This window comes from Peromyscus eremicus, chromosome 4 (genome assembly GCF_949786415.1).
Source record: "Peromyscus eremicus chromosome 4, PerEre_H2_v1, whole genome shotgun sequence".
Lineage (NCBI taxonomy): Eukaryota > Metazoa > Chordata > Mammalia > Rodentia > Cricetidae > Peromyscus > Peromyscus eremicus.
Window position 1 is genome coordinate 150997808 of NC_081419.1, and position 20357 is coordinate 151018164.

At 51.4% G+C, this 20357-nt stretch overlaps 1 protein-coding gene across 2 annotated transcripts in view; it reads left to right on the top strand.

Moving 5' to 3' along the window:
• Cdh4 (cadherin 4) overlaps positions 1-12531 on the top strand; it is a 503129-nt gene extending 490598 nt beyond the window's left edge. For both annotated transcript variants that reach the window (XM_059262058.1, XM_059262057.1), the window contains 5 exons: positions 3825-4058; positions 5302-5535; positions 7380-7519; positions 8262-8426; positions 12325-12531. In XM_059262058.1, the coding sequence (XP_059118041.1) occupies positions 3825-4058; positions 5302-5535; positions 7380-7519; positions 8262-8426; positions 12325-12531 (980 nt within the window). The remainder of the gene's footprint in view (positions 1-3824; positions 4059-5301; positions 5536-7379; positions 7520-8261; positions 8427-12324) is intronic.
• Positions 12532-20357: the final 7826 nt, after the last annotated feature.

The window sequence follows — 20357 nt, forward strand, 5'->3', positions numbered from 1 at the left end:
CCGGGCAGGTGTTGGGCAGGTGCTGGGCAGGTGCCGGGCAGGTGTTGATCAGGTGTTGGGCAGGTGCTGGGCAGGTGCTGAGAAGGTGCTGGGCAGGTGCTGGGCAGGTGTTGGGCAGGTGCTGGGCACGTGCTGGGCAGGTGCTGAGAAGGTGCTGGGCAGGTGTTGGGCAGGTGTTGGGCAGGTGTTGATCAGGGGCTGGGCAGGTGTTGGGCAGGTGCCGGGCAGGTGCCGGGCAGGTGTTGGGCAGGTGTTGGTCAGGTGCCGGGCAGGTGCTGAGAAGGTGCCGGGCAGGTGCCGGGCAGGTGCCGGGCAGGTGCCAGGCAGGTGCCGGGCAGGTGCCGGACAGGTGTTGGGCAGGTGCTGGGCAGGTGTTGATCAGGTGCTGGGCAGGTGTTGATCAGGTGCTGGGCAGGTGCTGGGCAGGTGCTGAGAAGGTGCTGGGCAGGTGTTGGGCAGGTGCTGGGCAGGTGTTGATCAGGTGCTGGGCAGGTGCTGGGCAGGTGTTGGGCAGGTGCTGGGCAGGTGTTGGGCAGGTGCTGGGCAGGTGTTGGGCAGGTGCTGGGCACGTGCTGGGCACGTGCTGGGCAGGTGCTGGGCAGGTACTGAGCACGTGCTGGGCAGGTGCTGGGCAGGTGTTGATCAGGTGCTGGGCAGGTGCTGAGAAGGTGCTGGGCAGGTGTTGGGCAGGTGCTGGGCAGGTGTTGATCAGGTGCTGGGCAGGTGCTGGGCAGGTGCTGGGCAGGTGTTGGGCAGGTGCTGGGCAGGTGTTGGGCAGGTGCTGGGCAGGTGTTGGGCAGGTGCTGGGCAGGTGTTGGGCAGGTGCTGGGCAGGTGCTGGGCAGGCGCTGAGCAGGTGTTGGGCAGGTGCTGGGCAGGTGCTGGGCAGGCGCTGAGAAGGTGCTAGGCAGGCAGCACAGAGAAAGAGCATGAGGAATGGAGCAGGAAGGATGATGGGTCATGCTGAAGAAGTCAGTGCAGGTTCTTGTAAATGGATTTTTCTTTGGGCCACCAGCTCACAAAAAACAACATGGAGACCTATATTAATTATGAAAGCTTGGCCTTAGCTTAGGCTTGTTTCTAACTAGCTCTTATAACTTAAATTAACCTATTTCCATTAATTTACTTTCTGCCTCATGGCTTTATTACCTCATCTCTGTACAGTCCATCCTGCTTGCTCTGCCTCTCTTGGCTTCTCTGCCTTTTTCTTCCCAGCATCCTCTCTACCCAGAAATCCTGCCTAACTATTGGGCATTTAGCTTTTTATTAAACTAATCAAAGTGGCACATCTTCATAGTGTACAAAAAGTTTATTCCACAACATTCCTCTCCCCCCCCCCTTTTTTTCCTTTTTTTTTTTTTTCTTTTTTTGTTTTTTTGAGACAGGGTTTCTCCATGTAGTTTTGGTGCCTGTCCTGGATCTCACTCTGTAGACCAGGCTGGCCTCAAACTCACAGAGATCCACTTGGCTCTGCCTCCGGAGTGCTGGGATTAAAGGCGTGCACCACCGCCACTCGCCCCCCCTTTTGTCTAATAAAAAGGAAAGGTTTTAACTCTAACATAGTAAAACTATATACAATAAGAACAATTATCAAGTAAGAAGTACATTCACAATGTCCAGTCCATTTGTATTCAGAATATTCAGAGAAAATATTCTATTGTCTATCTTATCTTGATGAGTCTGAAGTTTTGTACCTAATTTACTTTCTATCAAGACTAAGGAAAAGCCAGGCGGTAGTGGTGTCCGCCTTTAATCCCAGCACTTGGGAGGCAGAGGCAGGCAGATCTCTGTGAGTTCAGGGCCAGCTTGGTCTACAAAGCGAGTTCCAGGAAAGGCACAAAGCTACACAGAGAAACCCTATCTCAAAAAAAAAAAAAAAGAAAAAAAAAGAAAGAAAGAAAGAAAAGAAAAGAAAGAAAAGAGAAAAGACTAAGGAAAACTGTAACTATAACTATCTAGTCTTCAACCTCAGCAAAGACCCAATAAGGATATAACATTACCTGAGTAAACAAGAAGTATAGAGTAAGCAACTTCCACTAAGAGAAGTGACAGAAACAGCTGGCTGTCTAGTCAGAAACCCAAGGTTCCTCTGCAGTGTTGAGGCATCCATCTTTGGCCTACAGGCCTAGAAAATCTGATAGACTTTTCTGTGAAGCAGTGAATTTTGAAGGACTGTCTTACCTTGTCTTGGCAAAGTTTGGCAGATACTTTCCTGTGCGTCCTGGTTGTCCACTTTGGACAGCATTCTGTCAGCAGTTAAGGCAAGGGCAGTTTCTTTGCCCAGTGACTAACTTTTGATACAAAGAAAGCAAACGGGTTCTCTTGAGGTTCTGAGGGCTATGGACCAAATACAGGAGCCTATGGCCAAGAGGCCTGTTTCAAGACCCAAAGCACCCTGAAATCTAGCTGAGCACTCTCATGCATCACCCGGGAGAACTCACGGAGGGCCAGGTGTCTACCAGAGATTAGAAGAAACCAAGCCCCTGCCTGGCACAGCCTGTTTCCGCTGAGACAGCCATAACTCAACAAGACTGAAAGGAACTTTCTCTCACATTAAGGGGTGTTGGAGCTGGAGGTATATGGCTCAGTGATACACCACTTGCCTAGCATGTGTGAGGCTCTGAGTTCACTCCCAGTACTCCGAAGGGGAGGGGAGAGGAGACATGTATCCAGGCCTGGTGATGCATACCTGTTATCCCTGTTACTGAAGAGACTGAGGCAGGAGGATCACAGTCTCAATGCCAGCCTGGGTTACAGAGTGTGTTCAAAGCCACGTTAGCAGCTTAGATGGAGAAATCTAAACGTGGTAGCCAGGGTGAGATTTGACACCCAGGCCCACTCCACTCACACCATGACCGTGCTATGCCATGGCATGGTCCAGAATGGATGCCCCAGGCATCACCACCATAGTCTGGCAAACAGAAGGAGAAGCAGGAAGAGTGCAGTGCACACCCGAGTTCTCCTGGGGACTTCGAGGAAGCACCACACAAGGCCTCTGCTCAGAGTCTATGAAGACCAGAACTTAGGCGCAAGATCACATCTAGCTGGAGATGTAACCTCCCGGTGGACAGTGATAATCTGAGGTAACACATAGGGTTCTGGCTCTTCTCTTAAAGTGAACAGTGGGGGCAGCAACACAACAGTTTCTGCCCCACAGAGACTGAGGAGAAACAAGCTGACATGGACATTTTAGTGGTGAGAAAAGCTGGGAGGACGTAAAGGTGGTGGGAAGGAGGAGAGGAGCCTTCTGCTGTTAGAAGGAACATGGGCAAAGGCCCAAGGCAGGACTGTACTGGTGGGTTCTTGGGGGAACGGAGCAGCTGAAACTTCAAGAGCGAGCACTCCTGTGGCCCCAAAGCTGGTCCCATAGCAAGTGACCGCCAGAGAAACTCTAACCTAACCTGACTGGCTGCCCCCAGGCCCCGCGGTCCTTATGGTCCAGAGTTGGCTGGATAGGCATTGGAGAGATGGCTCAATGGTTAAGAGTGACTGACTGCTGTTTCTGAGGACCCAGGTTCAATTCCCAGCACCCACATGGAAACTCACAGCTGTCTCTAACTCTAGTTCCAGGGGATCCAACACCCTCTTCTGGCCTCTATGAACACTGCACAAACGTGGTGCAGAGACATACATGCAGGCAAGATGAACACATAAAACAAAACAAAAATAAGTCTCAAAAAAAATTGAAATTGGCCATACAGACAGCCCTTGTTGAGGGAAGAGCACCTGGTCCTCTCCTACAGCAGATTACAAGATGGCACATGTAGCTGTGTGTCTGTCTGTCCTATGTGGGGCCCTGTGTGCTCACCCCTGTCTGTCCTGCAGGGATCCCCCCAGCCAGTGGCACTGGGACCCTGCAGATATACCTCATTGACATCAATGACAACGCACCACAGCTGCTGCCCAAGGAGGCACAGATCTGCGAGAGGCCAGGCCTCAACGCCATCAACATCACTGCGGCCGATGCCGACATGGACCCCAACATCGGCCCCTACGTCTTTGAGTTGCCCTTCATCCCCACTACAGTGAGGAAGAATTGGACCATCACCCGCCTAAACGGTGAGCCCTCCCAGCAGAGCCCTGGCCAGGCAGAACCAGGATCTAGGATGTGGCCCAGGACTCATCACCAAGGAACAGTGAGCCACACAGATGGGAGACAGTCTCACCCCCCCAGACAGTCACACACAGGCTGGGGATATGGCCCTGTTTACTTCTGTCCCCACCAGGAAGCCATTCATTTGCTCCTAGCGCCTTGCTGTTCTAGAAAGAGCCTAGCTTGGACCATGCTGGCAGCCAGTGTGGGTGGACTGGCCCCTGAAGGCTGCATCCCCTTAGGAGGTACTCCTTCCTGTTACTCCTACGACGGGGTGACCTCATTCTCAGGTGTGGCCAGCCCTAGGACCATTACAGCTTCCTAGAGGAGCAATGCCCATGTATGCACCCACCAGCAAAACTACCACCGTCTCACGCCCTTGCCAACATGAGAGGGTGCTGCCCCAGGAAGCAAAGCCATTCCTTTCTCTTGTCTCTGAGCTCCTGGTGGAGAACTTTCACACGTGTAAAGGTTTGGGTTCCTTTGCCTTTTTTCTTTGAGAGAGTTTTTTCCCTAATTGATTTCATAAAACTCTATACATTCAGGAAATCATCTCTTCATCCTACAGGTTGACTCTCTTATTTTGATATGGTTGATGATTTAGCTTTGTGTGTCAGTGTATGTGTGCAGGTACACATATGTGCAGATACATGTGTGTGCATGTACACAGGAGGTCATAGGCAGGCTCCACAATTGTTACTTGAGAGCTGTCCACCTTGCTTGTTCAGACAGAGCTCCTCTGGCTGCCCAGCAAGCTCCAAAGATCTACCTGCTTCTGACTCCCCAGCTCCAGGACTCTTAAGTATGCACTCCGTGCCAGGCTTTTTACATGAGTCTGGGGGCTAAAACTCAGATCCTCATGCTTGTGTGGCAAGAACTTCACCAATGGAACCATTTCCCCCATTAAGTCTTTAACTTAAATGGCATGGTGGTGGGTGTGTGTGTGTGTGTGTGTGTGTGTGTGTGTGTGTGTGTGTGTACATGCATATGTGTACATATGTGTGCATGATGTGTGTGCACACACATGTGTACTTCTGAGTATGTGTGTGCAGTGTGTGCATATATGTACGTGTGTGCATGATGTATGTGCATGCACATGTGTGTGTGAGAGAGAGAGTTTCATGCTATCAGACTCAGCGGCTACCTATGGAAGTCTTCCTGGGGAAGGAGAGCTGACCAATGACTCGTTGTCACTGCTCGTCACTCCAGGTGACTATGCCCAGCTCAGTTTGCGCATTCTGTACCTGGAGGCCGGCGTGTACGACGTCCCCATCATCGTCACGGACTCTGGCAACCCTCCCCTGTTCAACACGTCCATCATAAAAGTCAAGGTGTGCCCATGCGACGAGAATGGTGACTGCACCACCGTCGGCGCAGTGGCTGCAGCCGGCCTGGGCACAGGCGCCATTGTGGCTATCCTCATCTGCATCGTGATCCTGCTGAGTGAGTATGGGCTTCATGGGTGCAGACGCTCCGGGTCCCACAGACAGCCAGGCCCGAATGAGATCCGAACTGCGCCACAGCCACTTACTCAACAGATTCCTATCTCCTGGGCACTCCCTGAAGTCCAACCAAACTCGTCCATACAGGATAAGAAAGTAGTATCTCCACTTTATCGATCACTCTGATGGAGGGCCAACCCGACACAGCTGTCCAAGTCTGGTCATTATCAGACTCGGCCACCCAAAGGCCCCTGACCCTAACCCTAACCCCTAACCCTAACCCTGACCCTAACCCTCCAGGATGGCCCCCTCCTGGGCCTCCGATATCTGCAGGCCACTCTCAAGTGGACACTGAGGACATGATAGTCCCTGTCTGTCAACATCCCACCCAAGCCCTCAAGTCTCTTAATGGAGACTCAGATTATACGTGTATCTTAGAACCAATCTCTAGCTGGAAATGGAGTGTGCTCATTGGCTCTGGTGGTGTCACATGCTCCAGTTGCTTCTTGCATTTCCCAGAGCCATGTGGCTCCCTGAACAGGATTAAGGGCTATGAGAAATAAGAAGAATGCTTAGAAATGATCCTATGCACCACCCTCTCACCTGGACGGTTGCCCTGGTCCACAGTAGCCCAGAAACCACAATAGCAGTCATGGCAGAGGGTCAACAGCCCCTCTCCTAATGACACTGAGCTAAAGGGTCTCCACCATGTACAAGAAAGGACTAAAAATCAGGCATCAGTCCCCACTTGGACCAGAATGAGCCACATCCAAGACCATTCCATCTCTCTTCTATTCCAGACCCAGGGTTCCCTCTAACCACATCTGATTCCAAGGCCTTTGACCAGACAGTCAGGGTGGTGTCATCTTTATGTGGGATCAGAAACATCTGCACTATGGGGGAGGTGACTCTGGAGCGGGGGTGGAGCCTACATTCTCCTCAAGGGACACAAGGGACAGGAATAGAGAATACAACAGTAGGCAGTACCCATGTGGAAGTGAGTGGACCTACCAGCCAGAGAGGGAGCCTGGGTCCCTCTCCAGCCTGCTGAGTGTACCCAGCCAGGGATCCAAGTACAGATACCCCTGTGGCCCTATCAGAGAACGAGGCATGCAGGGCGCACATCCCTTCTCCCACAAACTCCTTCCACATGTCTCCTCAGGTAACGTATCTGAGACACCAGCTGCACAGCTGACTCTCTGGACACTTGATCTGGTGGAGAGTGGCTCAAGGTTTCTGTTTCTGCTTAGCTGCTCACAGGTGGGAGCTCCCCCACTCTCTCTCCAGTTCCGTCTACAACCTGGGCCACATCAAGAGGTCCCCTGGCCGCCACCTTGTCCTATGTTTGAAAGAAATACTGTCACTTGCAGGGTTCTGGCCTCCAAGCTAGCTGCAATCTTTCTTATACCTGTAACCCTACTGTGGGGTGTGAGGACAGGGCATAGCTGTGTATATACCTGTAACCCCACTGTGGGGTGTGAGTATAGGGCATAGCTGTGCACATACCTGTAACCCCACTGTGGGGTGTGAAGACAGGGCATAGCTGTGCACATACCTGTAACCCCACTGTGGGGTGTGAGGACAGGGCATAGCTGTGCACATACCTGTAACCCCACTGTGGGGTGTGAGGACAGGGCATAGCTGTGCATATGTCTACCTGCCTATGTAGATGAACACAGAATATACATGCATCCAACCATTACATGTTCATGATCTGCCTGGGCATGCACACACTTATATACACAAAAGGCCATGCATGCACACAGATTCACACCTGTGCACATATCTGCACAGATATGCCCATGTATGCACACACTGCTCACAATGTGGCCCCTCCTCTCATAGTCATGGTCCTGTTGTTCGTTGTGTGGATGAAGCGGAGGGAAAAGGAGCGACACACGAAGCAGCTGCTCATCGACCCTGAGGACGACGTGCGTGACAACATCCTAAAGTACGATGAGGAAGGCGGTGGCGAGGAGGACCAGGTGAGCCCAGGTCTCAGCCTGCCTACTACACCCCACGGGCTAGCAGGGCTCATTCTGGGCCTTCAGCCTTGCATGTCCTATTTCTTATGGAAAGGTATTGTGTACTCCTTTCCAGAGGCACAGACCCAGGCATAGGCTGCAGTCTCTCCCCTGTGTGTGCTCAGACCTGGGCTGACTGTGCAGGCTCCATCTGCATCCTTCCAGCAGACCTGTCCCCCTCCCATGCTCTTCCCTCTCCAGCCCCCACCCACCGCTGTCCCGTGCCCTGGAGGAAACAGACCAGAGTCTTCCGGGGACACCAACACCCATCTCCTGGACACTCCAGTGGGGGGCTCTCTGATCAGGGTGGGTGGACTACACAGAGCTATCTGGTACAGCCAAGGAGGACCCAGCCCTTTCCTATCAGCACCGAGAGTGCAAGGTGGCAGTCCAAGGCTGCTGATCTGCAGGCAGGAAGGTCACTCCAGGAGGGAGCTCCAGGCCTCGGCAAAGCAGCTGGCAGGCATAGACTCCACGGCTACCTGAGGTCAGACAGGACTCGGGCAAACAGAGAAGAGGTGGACAGTGTGGAAAGGGCAGGCCATGGGGATGGAATGGGACAGTTAAGTGCGCTTGGAGACTGGTACAGTGGCACCCTCCAGGCGGTGACAGAACTGAGCGAGGGTGTGATCAGGCTTTCCTGTTGCCCCTCCTATTGCCCCCACACTCCAGTTCCCCTGACTCACTTGGCCTCCATCCCCAGGACTATGACCTCAGCCAGCTACAGCAGCCGGAAGCCATGGAGCACGTGCTGAGCAAGGCCCCTGGTGTGAGGCGGGTGGATGAACGGCCAGTAGGTGCTGAGCCCCAGTACCCAGTCAGGCCTGTGGTGCCCCACCCAGGCGACATTGGAGACTTCATCAATGAGGTATGAACCTTGGGAGGACCCGAGCAAGGAGTCTCCTTTAAAAGTAAAATCCTATCACACATACACACAAAGCTCTACAGGGTCTGAGGTGGTCAGACTGGGTCTAGAGGCCAGGCCTGTTGTGTGGCCTTGAGCACGTTAGCTGCTGACTCGGGACCTCTGAGGAGGTCTAATGTTCTCCACTTTGGAGCTTAGCCCTCACCCGATGCTCAGTGGGAACTGGAGCCATTTGGGCCCCTGTGCCTGCCATAGGGTGACAGGAGGAAGACCTGGTCTCAGGAGAAGTGGCACAGGCATCAGTACAGCTCTTGGACATGCTAAGCCAGTGCAGCTGGGAATGGCCTTCCTGCCCACACTGGAACCCTGGTACCCAAGCAAACTGACCTGCATGTCTCTACTCAGCCACCTCTGACCCTGTCCCCATCACAGCACAAAGGTGGTAACCCAAGCACCTACAGAGCTGTGTCTGGGCCTTCAGCGTTTGGCTGTATTAAAGACCCAACGACAAAACCTCCACACCCACAGAAGCTTGGTCTCTTACGGTCAAGCCAGGAAAGGCTGAGGCTGCGTGGCACACAACTCCCTGTCTCTTCAAAAGTCTTCAAACAGGAAACAAAGGACAGATGGCAGCATAGTTTTTATTTGGCAGGTGGGGGCAGGGGTCTGCAGAGGGAGAAAGCTCGCCACCTGCCTACAGGCTGGAGTAGCTGTAGGGCAGAAAGGAGGGTGAGGAGAAGAGAATGAGAAGCTCCCTTTGAGGGCCCATGGTTAGCCATTGCTAGGAGTAACCAGGGAACAGTGAGTTTTAAAATGTCAGGTGACCTCTCAAGGCCAGCCATCCTCAGGAGCAGTAACACTGGGAGTGAAGATTCTAGAAACACCAGTCACTATAGTTCTGGAAAAACAAATTACTTTTTTGTTAGGAAATGTCATTGCTCAACCAAACATGTGCCTGGCTGACACCTCTGTCCACCTTCTTCTGCAGAAGCAAACAGAAACAGCGAAAGTGGCTTCCTTGGGGTCCCATCTGGGACCCTACCTACCCACCAGCATGATTGGTCGGGGGGGGGGGGTGGCTTCACCACCAGGTCCTCAAGACTGGTATTTGAAATGGGGTCAGTAACACATAACCTCAGCCAGTGGCAGGTTCTCTTACATGATAACCCAGGTTGTGAGTCAGCAAACATCCAGAAGTTTTCTCAGAACATTCACCAGGTTCCAAAGTGACCTGAAAGCCACTGTCTTAGGGATTTTATTGCTGTGAGGAGACACCATGACTACAACAACTCTTATAAAGAAAACATTTAATTGAGTTGGCTCACTTACAGTTTCAGAGATTCAGTTCATTATCATCACGGCAGGGAGGATGGTGGCATGAAGGTAGACATGATACCAGAGTGGTAGCTGAAGTCCTACATCATGCAGGCAACAGGAAGTCAACTGAGACACATTGGGCGGTATCCTGAGCATAGGAAACCTCAAAGCCTGCCCCCACAGTGACACAGTTCCTCTAACAAGGCCATTACTGCCCCAACAAAGCCACGTCTCCTAATAGTGCCACTCCCTGTGAGATATATGGGTGCCAACTACATTCAAACTACCACAGCCACTGATGCTCAGACAAAATCATGAGCAACAAAGTGTTTAAGGTCTGCAAAGCACACCCCACCAACCCCCAACCTACAGTCCACAGCCCATTTTTACGTCACTCAGAAGAAATTACAGACAGAGAGTAAAGGCACAGATGATGAGAATATCATTCCCTTCCCAGGGCAGAGGTGGGCCAAAGCAGCACTCAGGAGAACATACAAAGCATTCAGTACATGATGGAGAATAAGAAGGAATGAGTACAAAAGAATGAAATTCCCAACTGGAGAAGGAAAGGATGGGGAAAAATAAAAAATGAATAATAAAAAAACAAAGGAAAATATCATGAAAAGAAAAAGAATGAAGAGTGTGAAGGCTGAGGACCAGGCTCAGGGGGTAGAATACAGGCCTCTGAGCACGAGGGGCTAGGTTTGAACCCCCACTCTGCAGAGAATTGAACATGGTGATTCAGTCATGTGAACCACACAGTGAGATCAAGGCCTGGGCTCAATGAGACCATTTAAAAAAAATAGCAAGGAAGAAACAGAACATACAGTCCTGTCCCTTGTCCTACCTGACCCATATCCTCAACTCTAACCTAACATTGCCCTATCCCTGACACTAACAAGCCCTAACCATAACCATAACCCTAGCCACATCTCAAAGCCTAATAGTGCCCCTAGCACAAATCATAATGCTAGCCATAACCCTAGCATACCCTTAGACCCAACCCTAACCCAACCCAACAGAAGCTTAGCCCTAAATATAGTCCCTGTCGAAACCCAGACTATTCCTAATCCTAGTTATGGTATAACCATAACCACAGTCCTACTACTAGCTATAATATAATCGTGTCTATAACCCTAAAAACAAAACTAACCTTAAATATAGCCTAATAAAACACTGACTCTAACATAACCCTACCTAAAACCTAGACACAATTGTAACCCTTATGCTAGCCCTAACTCTAGTTTAGACATAAACACAAAACACAACTATAAACCTAAGATAAAAACTAATTCTAAACCCACCAAAAAGCAAACACAGACACAGTGGTTCTCAATCTGTGGGTCAAAAACCATTTTGGAGTCAAACAGCTTTTTACAGATGTTGCCTAAAACCATCAAAAACCAAAGTATTTATATTACAATTCATAACAGTAGGAATGTACAGTTACAAAAAAAAACAAAATAATATTATGATTGGGGGTCACCACAATATGAAACCCTAACCATAAATATAACCATACCCTAATATATCCCTAACCATACCTAAAACCATACTATAACCTACCCCTAACTATAACACTAACACTAGCCCTAAGCCTAACACTAAACCTAACCCTAACCATAACCAAGCATTAACTGTAATCCTAATCCTAACCTAACCCTAACTGTACCTCTAACCCTAACTATACCCTAATCATCCCCTAACCTAGCCCTAACTGTAACCCTAAACCTAACCATACCCTAACCTAACCCTAACAGTAACCATAACCTCAACCTAGGCTTTGAATTAAACCTACTCCTAATCCTAACCCCAACTCTAGCCCTAGCACCAGGCCAAACCATAGCTAAACTCATACTAACCATAGAATAGCTGTGACTCTAATCCTAAACCTAACTTTATTAGTCTATCCTTAGCATCAACCTAAGCCTCACTCTGAGCCCCGACATTAATTCTAACCTGAACCCTAACCCTAATGCAAACCCGACTTTAACCCTAACAATAGTCCTAACCCTAAACGTAGTCTTAGCCCTAGTCCTGAGCTTAACCCTACACCTAACCCTGTTCCAACCCTAACCCTTGGTGGGCAGCACACTACACCTGGCCCAGCCCGGTACCCAGCCTCATTCCTGATGTAGCTGCCGGTGGCTTTGAGCTTCCTGCCCTACACTCCATGTCTTTTTTTTAGATTTACATATTTTATTTTATGTGTGTGAGTGCTTTGCCTGCATATATGTCTGTGCACTGAGTGTGTAGAGTGCTCCCAGAGGTCAGAAGATGAGGTGAGTCCCCTAGAACTGGAGTTAGAGATGGTTGTGAGCTGCCATGTGGTGCTGTGAGAGCAATAAGTGCTCTTACCCCCTGAGCCATCTCTCTAGCCCTTGTGTCTGCTCTTACAAACACACTTCCTTGTTTGGTCCTTGGAAACACCCTGCAGACAAACAAACACATGCAGCAATTATTGAGTACCTACTGTATGCAAGATCCTGCCCTCCTTCCGCCTGCTTGTGTGGATCTCTTCTGTCTGTCAATCATTGGGCTGACTGTACACACTCCACCCTAACCCCGTCTCTGTGATCCCCAGGGACTCCGAGCTGCTGACAATGACCCCACGGCACCCCCCTATGACTCTCTGCTTGTCTTCGACTATGAAGGCAGCGGTTCTACCGCAGGCTCCGTCAGCTCCCTGAACTCCTCCAGCTCCGGGGACCAAGACTACGACTATTTGAATGACTGGGGGCCCCGGTTCAAGAAGCTGGCAGACATGTACGGGGGTGGTGAGGAGGACTAGCCAACCTCACCTCTCCCACCCACATGAGAAGGGCGAGCAGCGGGACTGAGCGGAGACGCCAGAGTCGTCCTGGTGTCAAGAGGCTCCTCCCCCACTGCCATCCCCCCTCCGAGTGGAGCTGCGCAGGAAGGACATAAGCCGCCAAGCGCCCACCACCACCGCGGCATCTCAGTAGCCACGTACCGCGAAGGGAGAGCCAGAGGCACAGCCCTAACTTGAATTTCTTACAACAAAAGCACTGTTAAAACAAAAAAAAAAAAACAAAAGTGCCTTTTGGTACACATGACAGATTCTCTAACTCAGGAGTGACTGAAAGAAGAGACAGCCCAAGACCCCAGCTCTGCCCACCCTGCCCACAGCCCCTAACCCAATATGGTCCCCTCTGAAGGCAACAGGCAAGGAATGGGAGAGAATATGTCTTTTTTTTTAAGTCTTTTATTAAGAAAAAGAAAGGGGATGACTTATTTGCAGAAATAGTATGGGGTCCAGCTCTCACAGCTTTTGTTGTGTGCAGTCAGTGTCTCCTGGGCCCTTTGGGCTCCCCAAGGCTGCTAAGTGAGGATCAGACTTTCTGGTGCCAAAAAGCACTGGGCTAGCCCAACCCCATCAGCAGAGACACTTCTGTTTGGACTTAGCTTTCATCTGAACTTGTATCCTGCCCCTCAAGATACTGTAAATAGCTGGGGCAGGTGTGATGCCGAGAGACCACCCCAGATGGTCCTCACCCCTGCACTTGGCCACTGCCATGTCCACCAGAAAGCCTCTCTGGACCAGCTGTCATCCCCAATACCACCGAGGTCCCCTTTTGTTTGGTCCAGGACAGCGTGTTGTCCAAGAAGCCACAGCATCCTGCAGAACCCTGGCACCACCCTCTACTCTTCAGGATGAGACCCTGAGGGATCCTGTTGAAAGCACAGCAATCACAAGCACCCCTCAACGGAACCCCCAAATGCTCTCAACGTACTCCCCAGGCTGTGCAGACGGCAGAGAGGAGCGCCTGGCCAGACTGTGGCAGCTGCTTGGCCTCCCTGGGCCCGTTTGGCCCAAGCTGCTGCCTGGCCCCATGAACTGCTGTGATGTCAGGACCTATTCCAAGTGGCCGGTGAGAGACTCTCACTGTGCCCATGTGACCATAGATACTCTGACTGGGACCCAGTTTCTGTTGTTCTCTGGATCTGGTGTTGCATTTTCCATGGGTAGCTTGACACCGGGCAGACTGGGCAGGGTGACCACTTCTGTAGGACCGTGAATAGGCTATGTACAAGGACCTATGGGAGAGGGCAACTCTGGCCTTTTCACTAGAGGGGAAAACAGGCCATCTGGGCCCAAAGGAGCCCTGGGATGGGCCAGAACGGCAGGCCCTGGAGGGGCACCCTGTGCCAAGTCAGATTCCTGGCTTACTCCAGGCAGTACAACAGGTTGAGGGTGCTGGTAGCTTAGTGTCTGAGTCTCCTTGGGGAGACAACAGAAGTCCCAGCATTGATGAAAAGTAAGTTCCTCCCAGATCCCCAGCCTATACCTGCTACTAGGGGCCAGGATGACTTCCAAAGGGCTGGGGGTACCCAGGAGATAGCATGCTCCCCAGCCAGAGGTCTCTAATTCAGGGCTCCTCATGGTGTCTGGCTTTACACCATGGCTAGGTTCATCCCCTTTTTCAGACTGCTTTGGCCTCAAAGACACACCTGAGTGGACTCATGAGCGCCAAACTTATGGGTATGACCCATTGGATGTCAGGGTTCTTTCCCAAACCAAACATGTCCCCACTCTGAACTCCTGGACTTGAGCTGAGACATAAGTTCAGCTGTATCCATTCTTATTCCTCACATGGCTGTCCTAGGAGGTAGGATGGATAGGGGCCTCTGTAGCTTCCTGGGAGTCCTCTTCCTTACAGCCAGCCAGGCCAACAGAGCTCATAGAAGGCCAGGGGTGGGGGGTGGGGCAGGAGATAAGCTCTCCTATGCAAATTGCTCCCCAGGGGTCAGCAACCAATGAGGGTGGTACTGAGTTTCACATGGCCACTGTTAGGATTGCTATGGATCAGGGCTGGGGGAATGAGAATTTTCTGAGTTTGATTTTGGAAAACCCGAGAATCGTGAATGTTCTATTGGAAGTGTGCATATGATTGGAAAATGTGCATATTGGTAGTCATGGACTGTCCTCTGAAATCCCAAGGCTTTCTTGGAATCCTGGGATGGGAGGGACCAAATCTATCAGACATCTGGAGGAATGTCTCATCTGCCTCCATCTCCCCCTAACCCCCCAACCAGGCCTCTGTCACTGCCAGGCCCCTGCAGGAACGTCCATGGGGTTCCTAAAAGCTGAACAGCTTGCCCCTTTCACCCAATACCCCAATACGCCCCGGGGCTAGATAAAGATAGGGTTCCACGCATTCCCAGACTCATCTTGGAACTCTGTTCCAAGGCCAACAAGTTAGCATTAGTGGAGCATTCAGTCAGTGTCAAATGTTTCTCTTCTGTAGCTTGTAGATATGATGCGTCTGTGGTCAGGGCCCAGCCAAACTAGGCTGGTGGCCAGCTCTGTGCAGTACGAGGGTGTGGTTTAGTTCCTTTGGGAGAAACCTGCACTGCTGTGTAGCTTGGAAGAACACCTGGCCATGGTCAGCCTCAGTCACCCTGACTCCCAGCAGCAGCTTTTCTCTCTCTGTCTTTCAGCACATCCAAAATGCTGGGCCTCCTGCCACCAAAGTGTCAGAGTCGGGGCCCATTGTCAGGCCCTCAGAGATGCATCAGTTTCCCCAGAGTGAGTATTCAGTCCGTTGAGAATGACACCTCTGTGCTCTCGAAGGTAAACAGGGGAGGGAAAGTTTCCAGTTCCAAGCTGAAGGCAAAACCAAAAACTCAAAGCAGAATTGCCCTGCACAGGGCGCCAGGTGCGGCAGCTCACACCGCACACTGATCAGGCTCTGCCACACCAGCCGGCCGGCGGAAACCACCTCCATATACACCTGGGACGCACCTTGCTTTTTCTTCCTCTCCTTTTTTTCATTATGATTTATTTTTTGCATGTTTATTTTTGAAAATGGACAAATGTGTAGCAGCCCGCATGACCGTGGTTGTTTTGGGAAAGATACTGGAGTATGATGTGTTCACACTGCAGCTCTGAGCATCGTGCGGTGAGACAGATGTTCTGACTTTTTTTGTAATCGTCAACAGCACAAATATTTTGTATTGTTGTTTGTATCATTTTGTACCGAAAAAAAAAAAAGGAAAAAAAAAAGGGAAAAGAGTCGATGTTTTCGATGTGTTTTTAGTGCCAGACGGTCTTGGTTCCGAAGGGAACAGGAGCTTTGCGGAATTGTCGTGTCCTGGAGAGGAGTTGGGCGTTAGCACGCTGCTCCAAAGGAGTAAATAAAGTCCCCTTTTAAGTAGTCGGCCTCTGACGTGCTTGTGTTCGTCCATGCATTTCGGGATTCGACAGAATTCAGGGGCGTGGGCAGGACCTGAGGGCAGCCAGTGCCAGGTGTGAGACCTTGTCATGCACAGTGTCTTGCTGGGTACCTGCTATGTTAAAACCTGGGCACGGCCGGGCAGTGGTGGCGCCCGCCTTTAATCCCAGCACTCGGGAGGCAGAGCCAGGCGGATCTCTGTGAGTTCGAGGCCAGCCTGGGCTACCAAGTGAGTTCCAGGAAAGGCGCAAAGCTACACAGAGAAACCCTGTCTCGAAAAACCAAAAAAAAAAAAAAAAAAAAAACCTGGGCATGGTTCTAGGCTCCAGAAAAGAAGTAAAACCAGGCCCACTCCTTACACATCTGAGGCCCATGTGTCCTATGTATATTTTAAATTTTTTAGGTTATAAATAGAATGCATAGTTCAAGTATGCTCATCAATTAGCACAATTTTGTGATACCACAGACAGGCAGATTTAGATTGAGAGTGGTTGTTGTTGTTGTTGTTGTTGTTGTTGTTGTTGTTGTTGTGTTTTTATGGGGCTGGGGATCAAATCCAGGACCTCTCATATGGTAGTTGAGTGCTCTGCCACTAAGCCGTACCCCACGCCCTAAACTTAGAATTCTCACAGCCAATGTGTGGCACACAAGAATGAACTGGGCTAGGCCTATGGCCTTCCCACCACTCTGCCTTCCTACCCTAGCACTGGCTGATGTGCAGGAAGCTGGGCCTGCACATGGATACACTGGCCTGCATGTGGCCTCTGTGCCCAAGCATTCCTGCCCTCAAAACCCCTTGGAGTTTTGGACAGGTCCACTTTGTAAAAATAAAAAAATTTTTAAAGGAAGGATGTGGTGATATATTGTGTAGCCTGATAAAGCTTTCCTAAGGATCAGAGGACAAAGCCAGTCACTAGATTAGACATAGAAGTCAGGCAGTGGTGGCACACATCCTTAATTCTATCACTCAGGAGGCAGAGATCCATCTGGATCTCTAGAGGCCACACTAGAAACAGAGCCAGGCATGGTGGCACACACCTTTAATCCCAGTACTGGGAAGCACACATGCCTTTAATCCCAGGAAGTGATGGCAGGGTATATAAAGGGTGAGGAAACAGGAACTAAAGCAGTTCAGCTGAGACCCTTCGGGTGAGGACTCAGAGGATTTCAATCAGAGGATTCGTGGAGTTGGTGAGGTAATGGCTGTGGTGGCTGTGGCTTGCTCTGCTTCTCTGATCTTTCAGCTTTTACCCCAATATCTGGTACCGGGTTTTTTATTAAAAGACCATCTAAGATTCGAACAACAGAAGGAAAAGAAAACAAAGGTATCTTTAGGGGGAGCTTGGGGACCAGGCTGAAGGCAATCTGTGATGGACACCAGGGTCCTGGAGCCCACAGTGGACTGAAGGGTGACTGCCTGCCCCTGCCCCCCGGTACTGTGGATTCATTCCACTGTCATGGGGCACAGTCAAATCTGTCCTAGAGTGACACACACACACACACACACACAAATTTGTATGTACACACACACACACACACACACACACACACACACACACACACACGCGCGCGCGCCTCTATGCAAACATACACACATGTGCATGCACACACCTGCTCACATGCATATGTAGTTGTGTACATGCACACAAATAGGCCGCAGCCACTGGCATTTTTAGTGGAACCCATCCTAGCTGTGACTGGCATCATCAGGAACCACAACCCAGAGCGTCACTGGGGGCTGAAATCCTTGAGCGTCTCTTGCCTTCACTTTGACCTCGCCTGAGTCCTCTCTCCTCTGCCTTACTCCTCCAAGCCTGCTTCCGGGCCTCACTTCCTCCTCAGCTCTGCTCACCACACTTTTCTTCCTCCACTCTTCCTGCTCTCCTTCTCTCCCTTCTCCTGCCACCGCCTTGTCCCAGGCAGAACTCTGCCCACTTTAGAGTTGCAGGCTTCCCTGTCCTGGGAACAGCAGGCGATGAGCACACATCACGCCAGTATCTCACTCTTATTACTGGGACCTTGAGGGCTGGAATGCCCTGCTCTCTGCAGGCATGTAGTCAGCACCAGCCAGCTTCCTACCAGCTGGGGCTGTCACTCTTGGTCCCCAGAGGGCAACTTAGGGAGCCACATCCAGGCCTCGTTCTCTGTAGCTTCCAGAGCTTTCCGGCATGATGCTCTATGAATGGGGATGCTCTGACCATCTTGACAGACTCCAGACCCATCCAAGGACTCCAGAGGCTGCCCTACTCCCAGGGAGTGTGGGGAGGAGCAAGAACAGAGACACGTCCACCCATATCAGGCTCCTCTGCTACCCCACAGAACGAGCCATGGGAGGCTGGAGGCTGAGAGGGGAAGAGAAGCATGTGGCCTCCCTGAGGCCCTTGGTGGCCAGGCAAGGGTAGAGCCAGCAGGGGTTCCCTGACAGCTTCTAGCTCTTAAGTGACAAGCAAAGAGGTCTGTTCCCACACAGTACAGGGGCTTTCACCAAACATAGTTCATGCACTGGTCACCCACCTTCCACCAGGAAGACACAGTGTCACACCAGGGGACAAGGCAGGCACCAACATGAAAAGCACACAGTGACCCTGCCAGATACCAGCCTGCCGGGTCTGCTCTTGGACCTGGCAACCGACAGAACCGTGAGAAGTTAGCTTCAAGCGTTTTGTTATAGCAACATAAAGACATGAGCACAGCACCGTGGACAGAACACCGTCTGCGCTCACCAGCCTGCAGCCAGGGCACTATGTGGGTGTCACACCAGACGCGGGGACTCCCATGTGTAGTCACATCCAGGAGACAAGCAAGTGTTCCAACAGCCAGGGCCTACCTGGCAGCAGCGTCCCTGTCTTGTCCGAGAACCAGATGCCTGGGCCACCATAGAGGATGCTGGCCCTGGTGTGCCTGCTGTTTGCTCCAGCCCGCGGCTATCAGCCGTCTCAGCACTCCGAGAGGTCTTCCTCCTCTCTTGCTCTTCTCTCTGTCTACCTGCTTCTCTGCTAAGCACAGAGCTAAGTGGCCAGCCTCTGTGTGTCCTTGGTTTGGTGTTTCTTTGTCCCCACAAGGGCCCCTGCTCACAGAAATATTCGTGCCCAAGCCTGTCTCCTTTAGACAAGCATCTGCAGGTATCCCTCCTTGGAACAAGCCAAGTGTCCCGGGTCCCTGGAGACAAGATGCCCTCTTGGCTACCTAAGTGACATGTCTACATAGCTTTGCTCACCAGCTGCCCATGGGCCACCAGTGGCCACATCGAAAGGTGAAGCGCACTGTGGGCTGGACCAGGGTTTCCCAAGAGAAATCTGCTTGGATGTGAACTCATGCTGTGGCCCAAGCTTCCTATGTGCATCAAACCTCAGTGTCTCCCTAACAATACCCAGGAAAAGAACGGTAGTCCTCGGCCTGGTCTTGGCTGTAGACTTTGAAGGGCACAGGCCTCCACTCCAACACTTCCTGGCTTGGTAAACAGGGGTTCAGCGATAGCAACCCCCACCTGTAGCGAGGCCCTTTGCCAGCAGCTCAATAATAGTGAGACCTCGACCAGGACGTGTGTCACATGTTCCCAAGGAATTGCCTGATGCCCACAGGTGGCTCTCTTCTACCTCTGGCCCCTGACACCCAAGCCTTCCCAGCTAGAATACCTCCTCAGCATCTTGCCATCTGGACCTCACCTTCCTGGGTAGCGTGGGGCACTCCAAAGGCAGGGACAAGGTTCTCTCCTACCCGACTCCCTGGAGCAGACTGAGCACCACTGAAGAAAGAAAGACATGTAGCTTTCCCTGGTGAGTACAAGCCAAATGAAGACCAGCGGGCGTTTGTTTCAGGATGGTAACCTACAGCCTAGCTCCAAGAAGCGCAAGTAGATATGTAACTCAGGGTGTCCCAGAGCTCAGGCTCACCTGCTTCTCTCTGCCAGGCCAGGTGGGCAGGCCTCTGATTCCCACAGCGGGAACCATCACTGGCTTTGGGTTGCTCAAGCTTTCCGACTGACCCAGTCATGTGTTCTCTCCCTGCAGCAGCTCACACTGTCATAGCCTCACAACTGTACCTTGCCACATGAACCCACAGAGGCTAGGCCCTGGGTGGGGAGAGAGCTCAGAGAGTCTGAGAAACCTGCCCCACCAGGACCAGCTACTGGGTAATGACACCTCAAACTCAAGCCCCCAGACCAGTCTCTCCCTGAAGACATACCCTTCCTCAAAAAAATGGCTCATTCTAGGTTCCTAGGACAGAGAGCTCAGACCTGGACACCCAACAGGCAACACCTTCCTCCATCTCAGGAAAAAGGTCACTTCTGACCACACACAACCTTTGCTTGGATACAAGTTTGCATTCACAATGACATGAATAACAACAACAAAACAAAAAATCACTCACGCAGTTAATTACGGTGCAACTGATAATTGCAGGAACAATTAGCCATGTG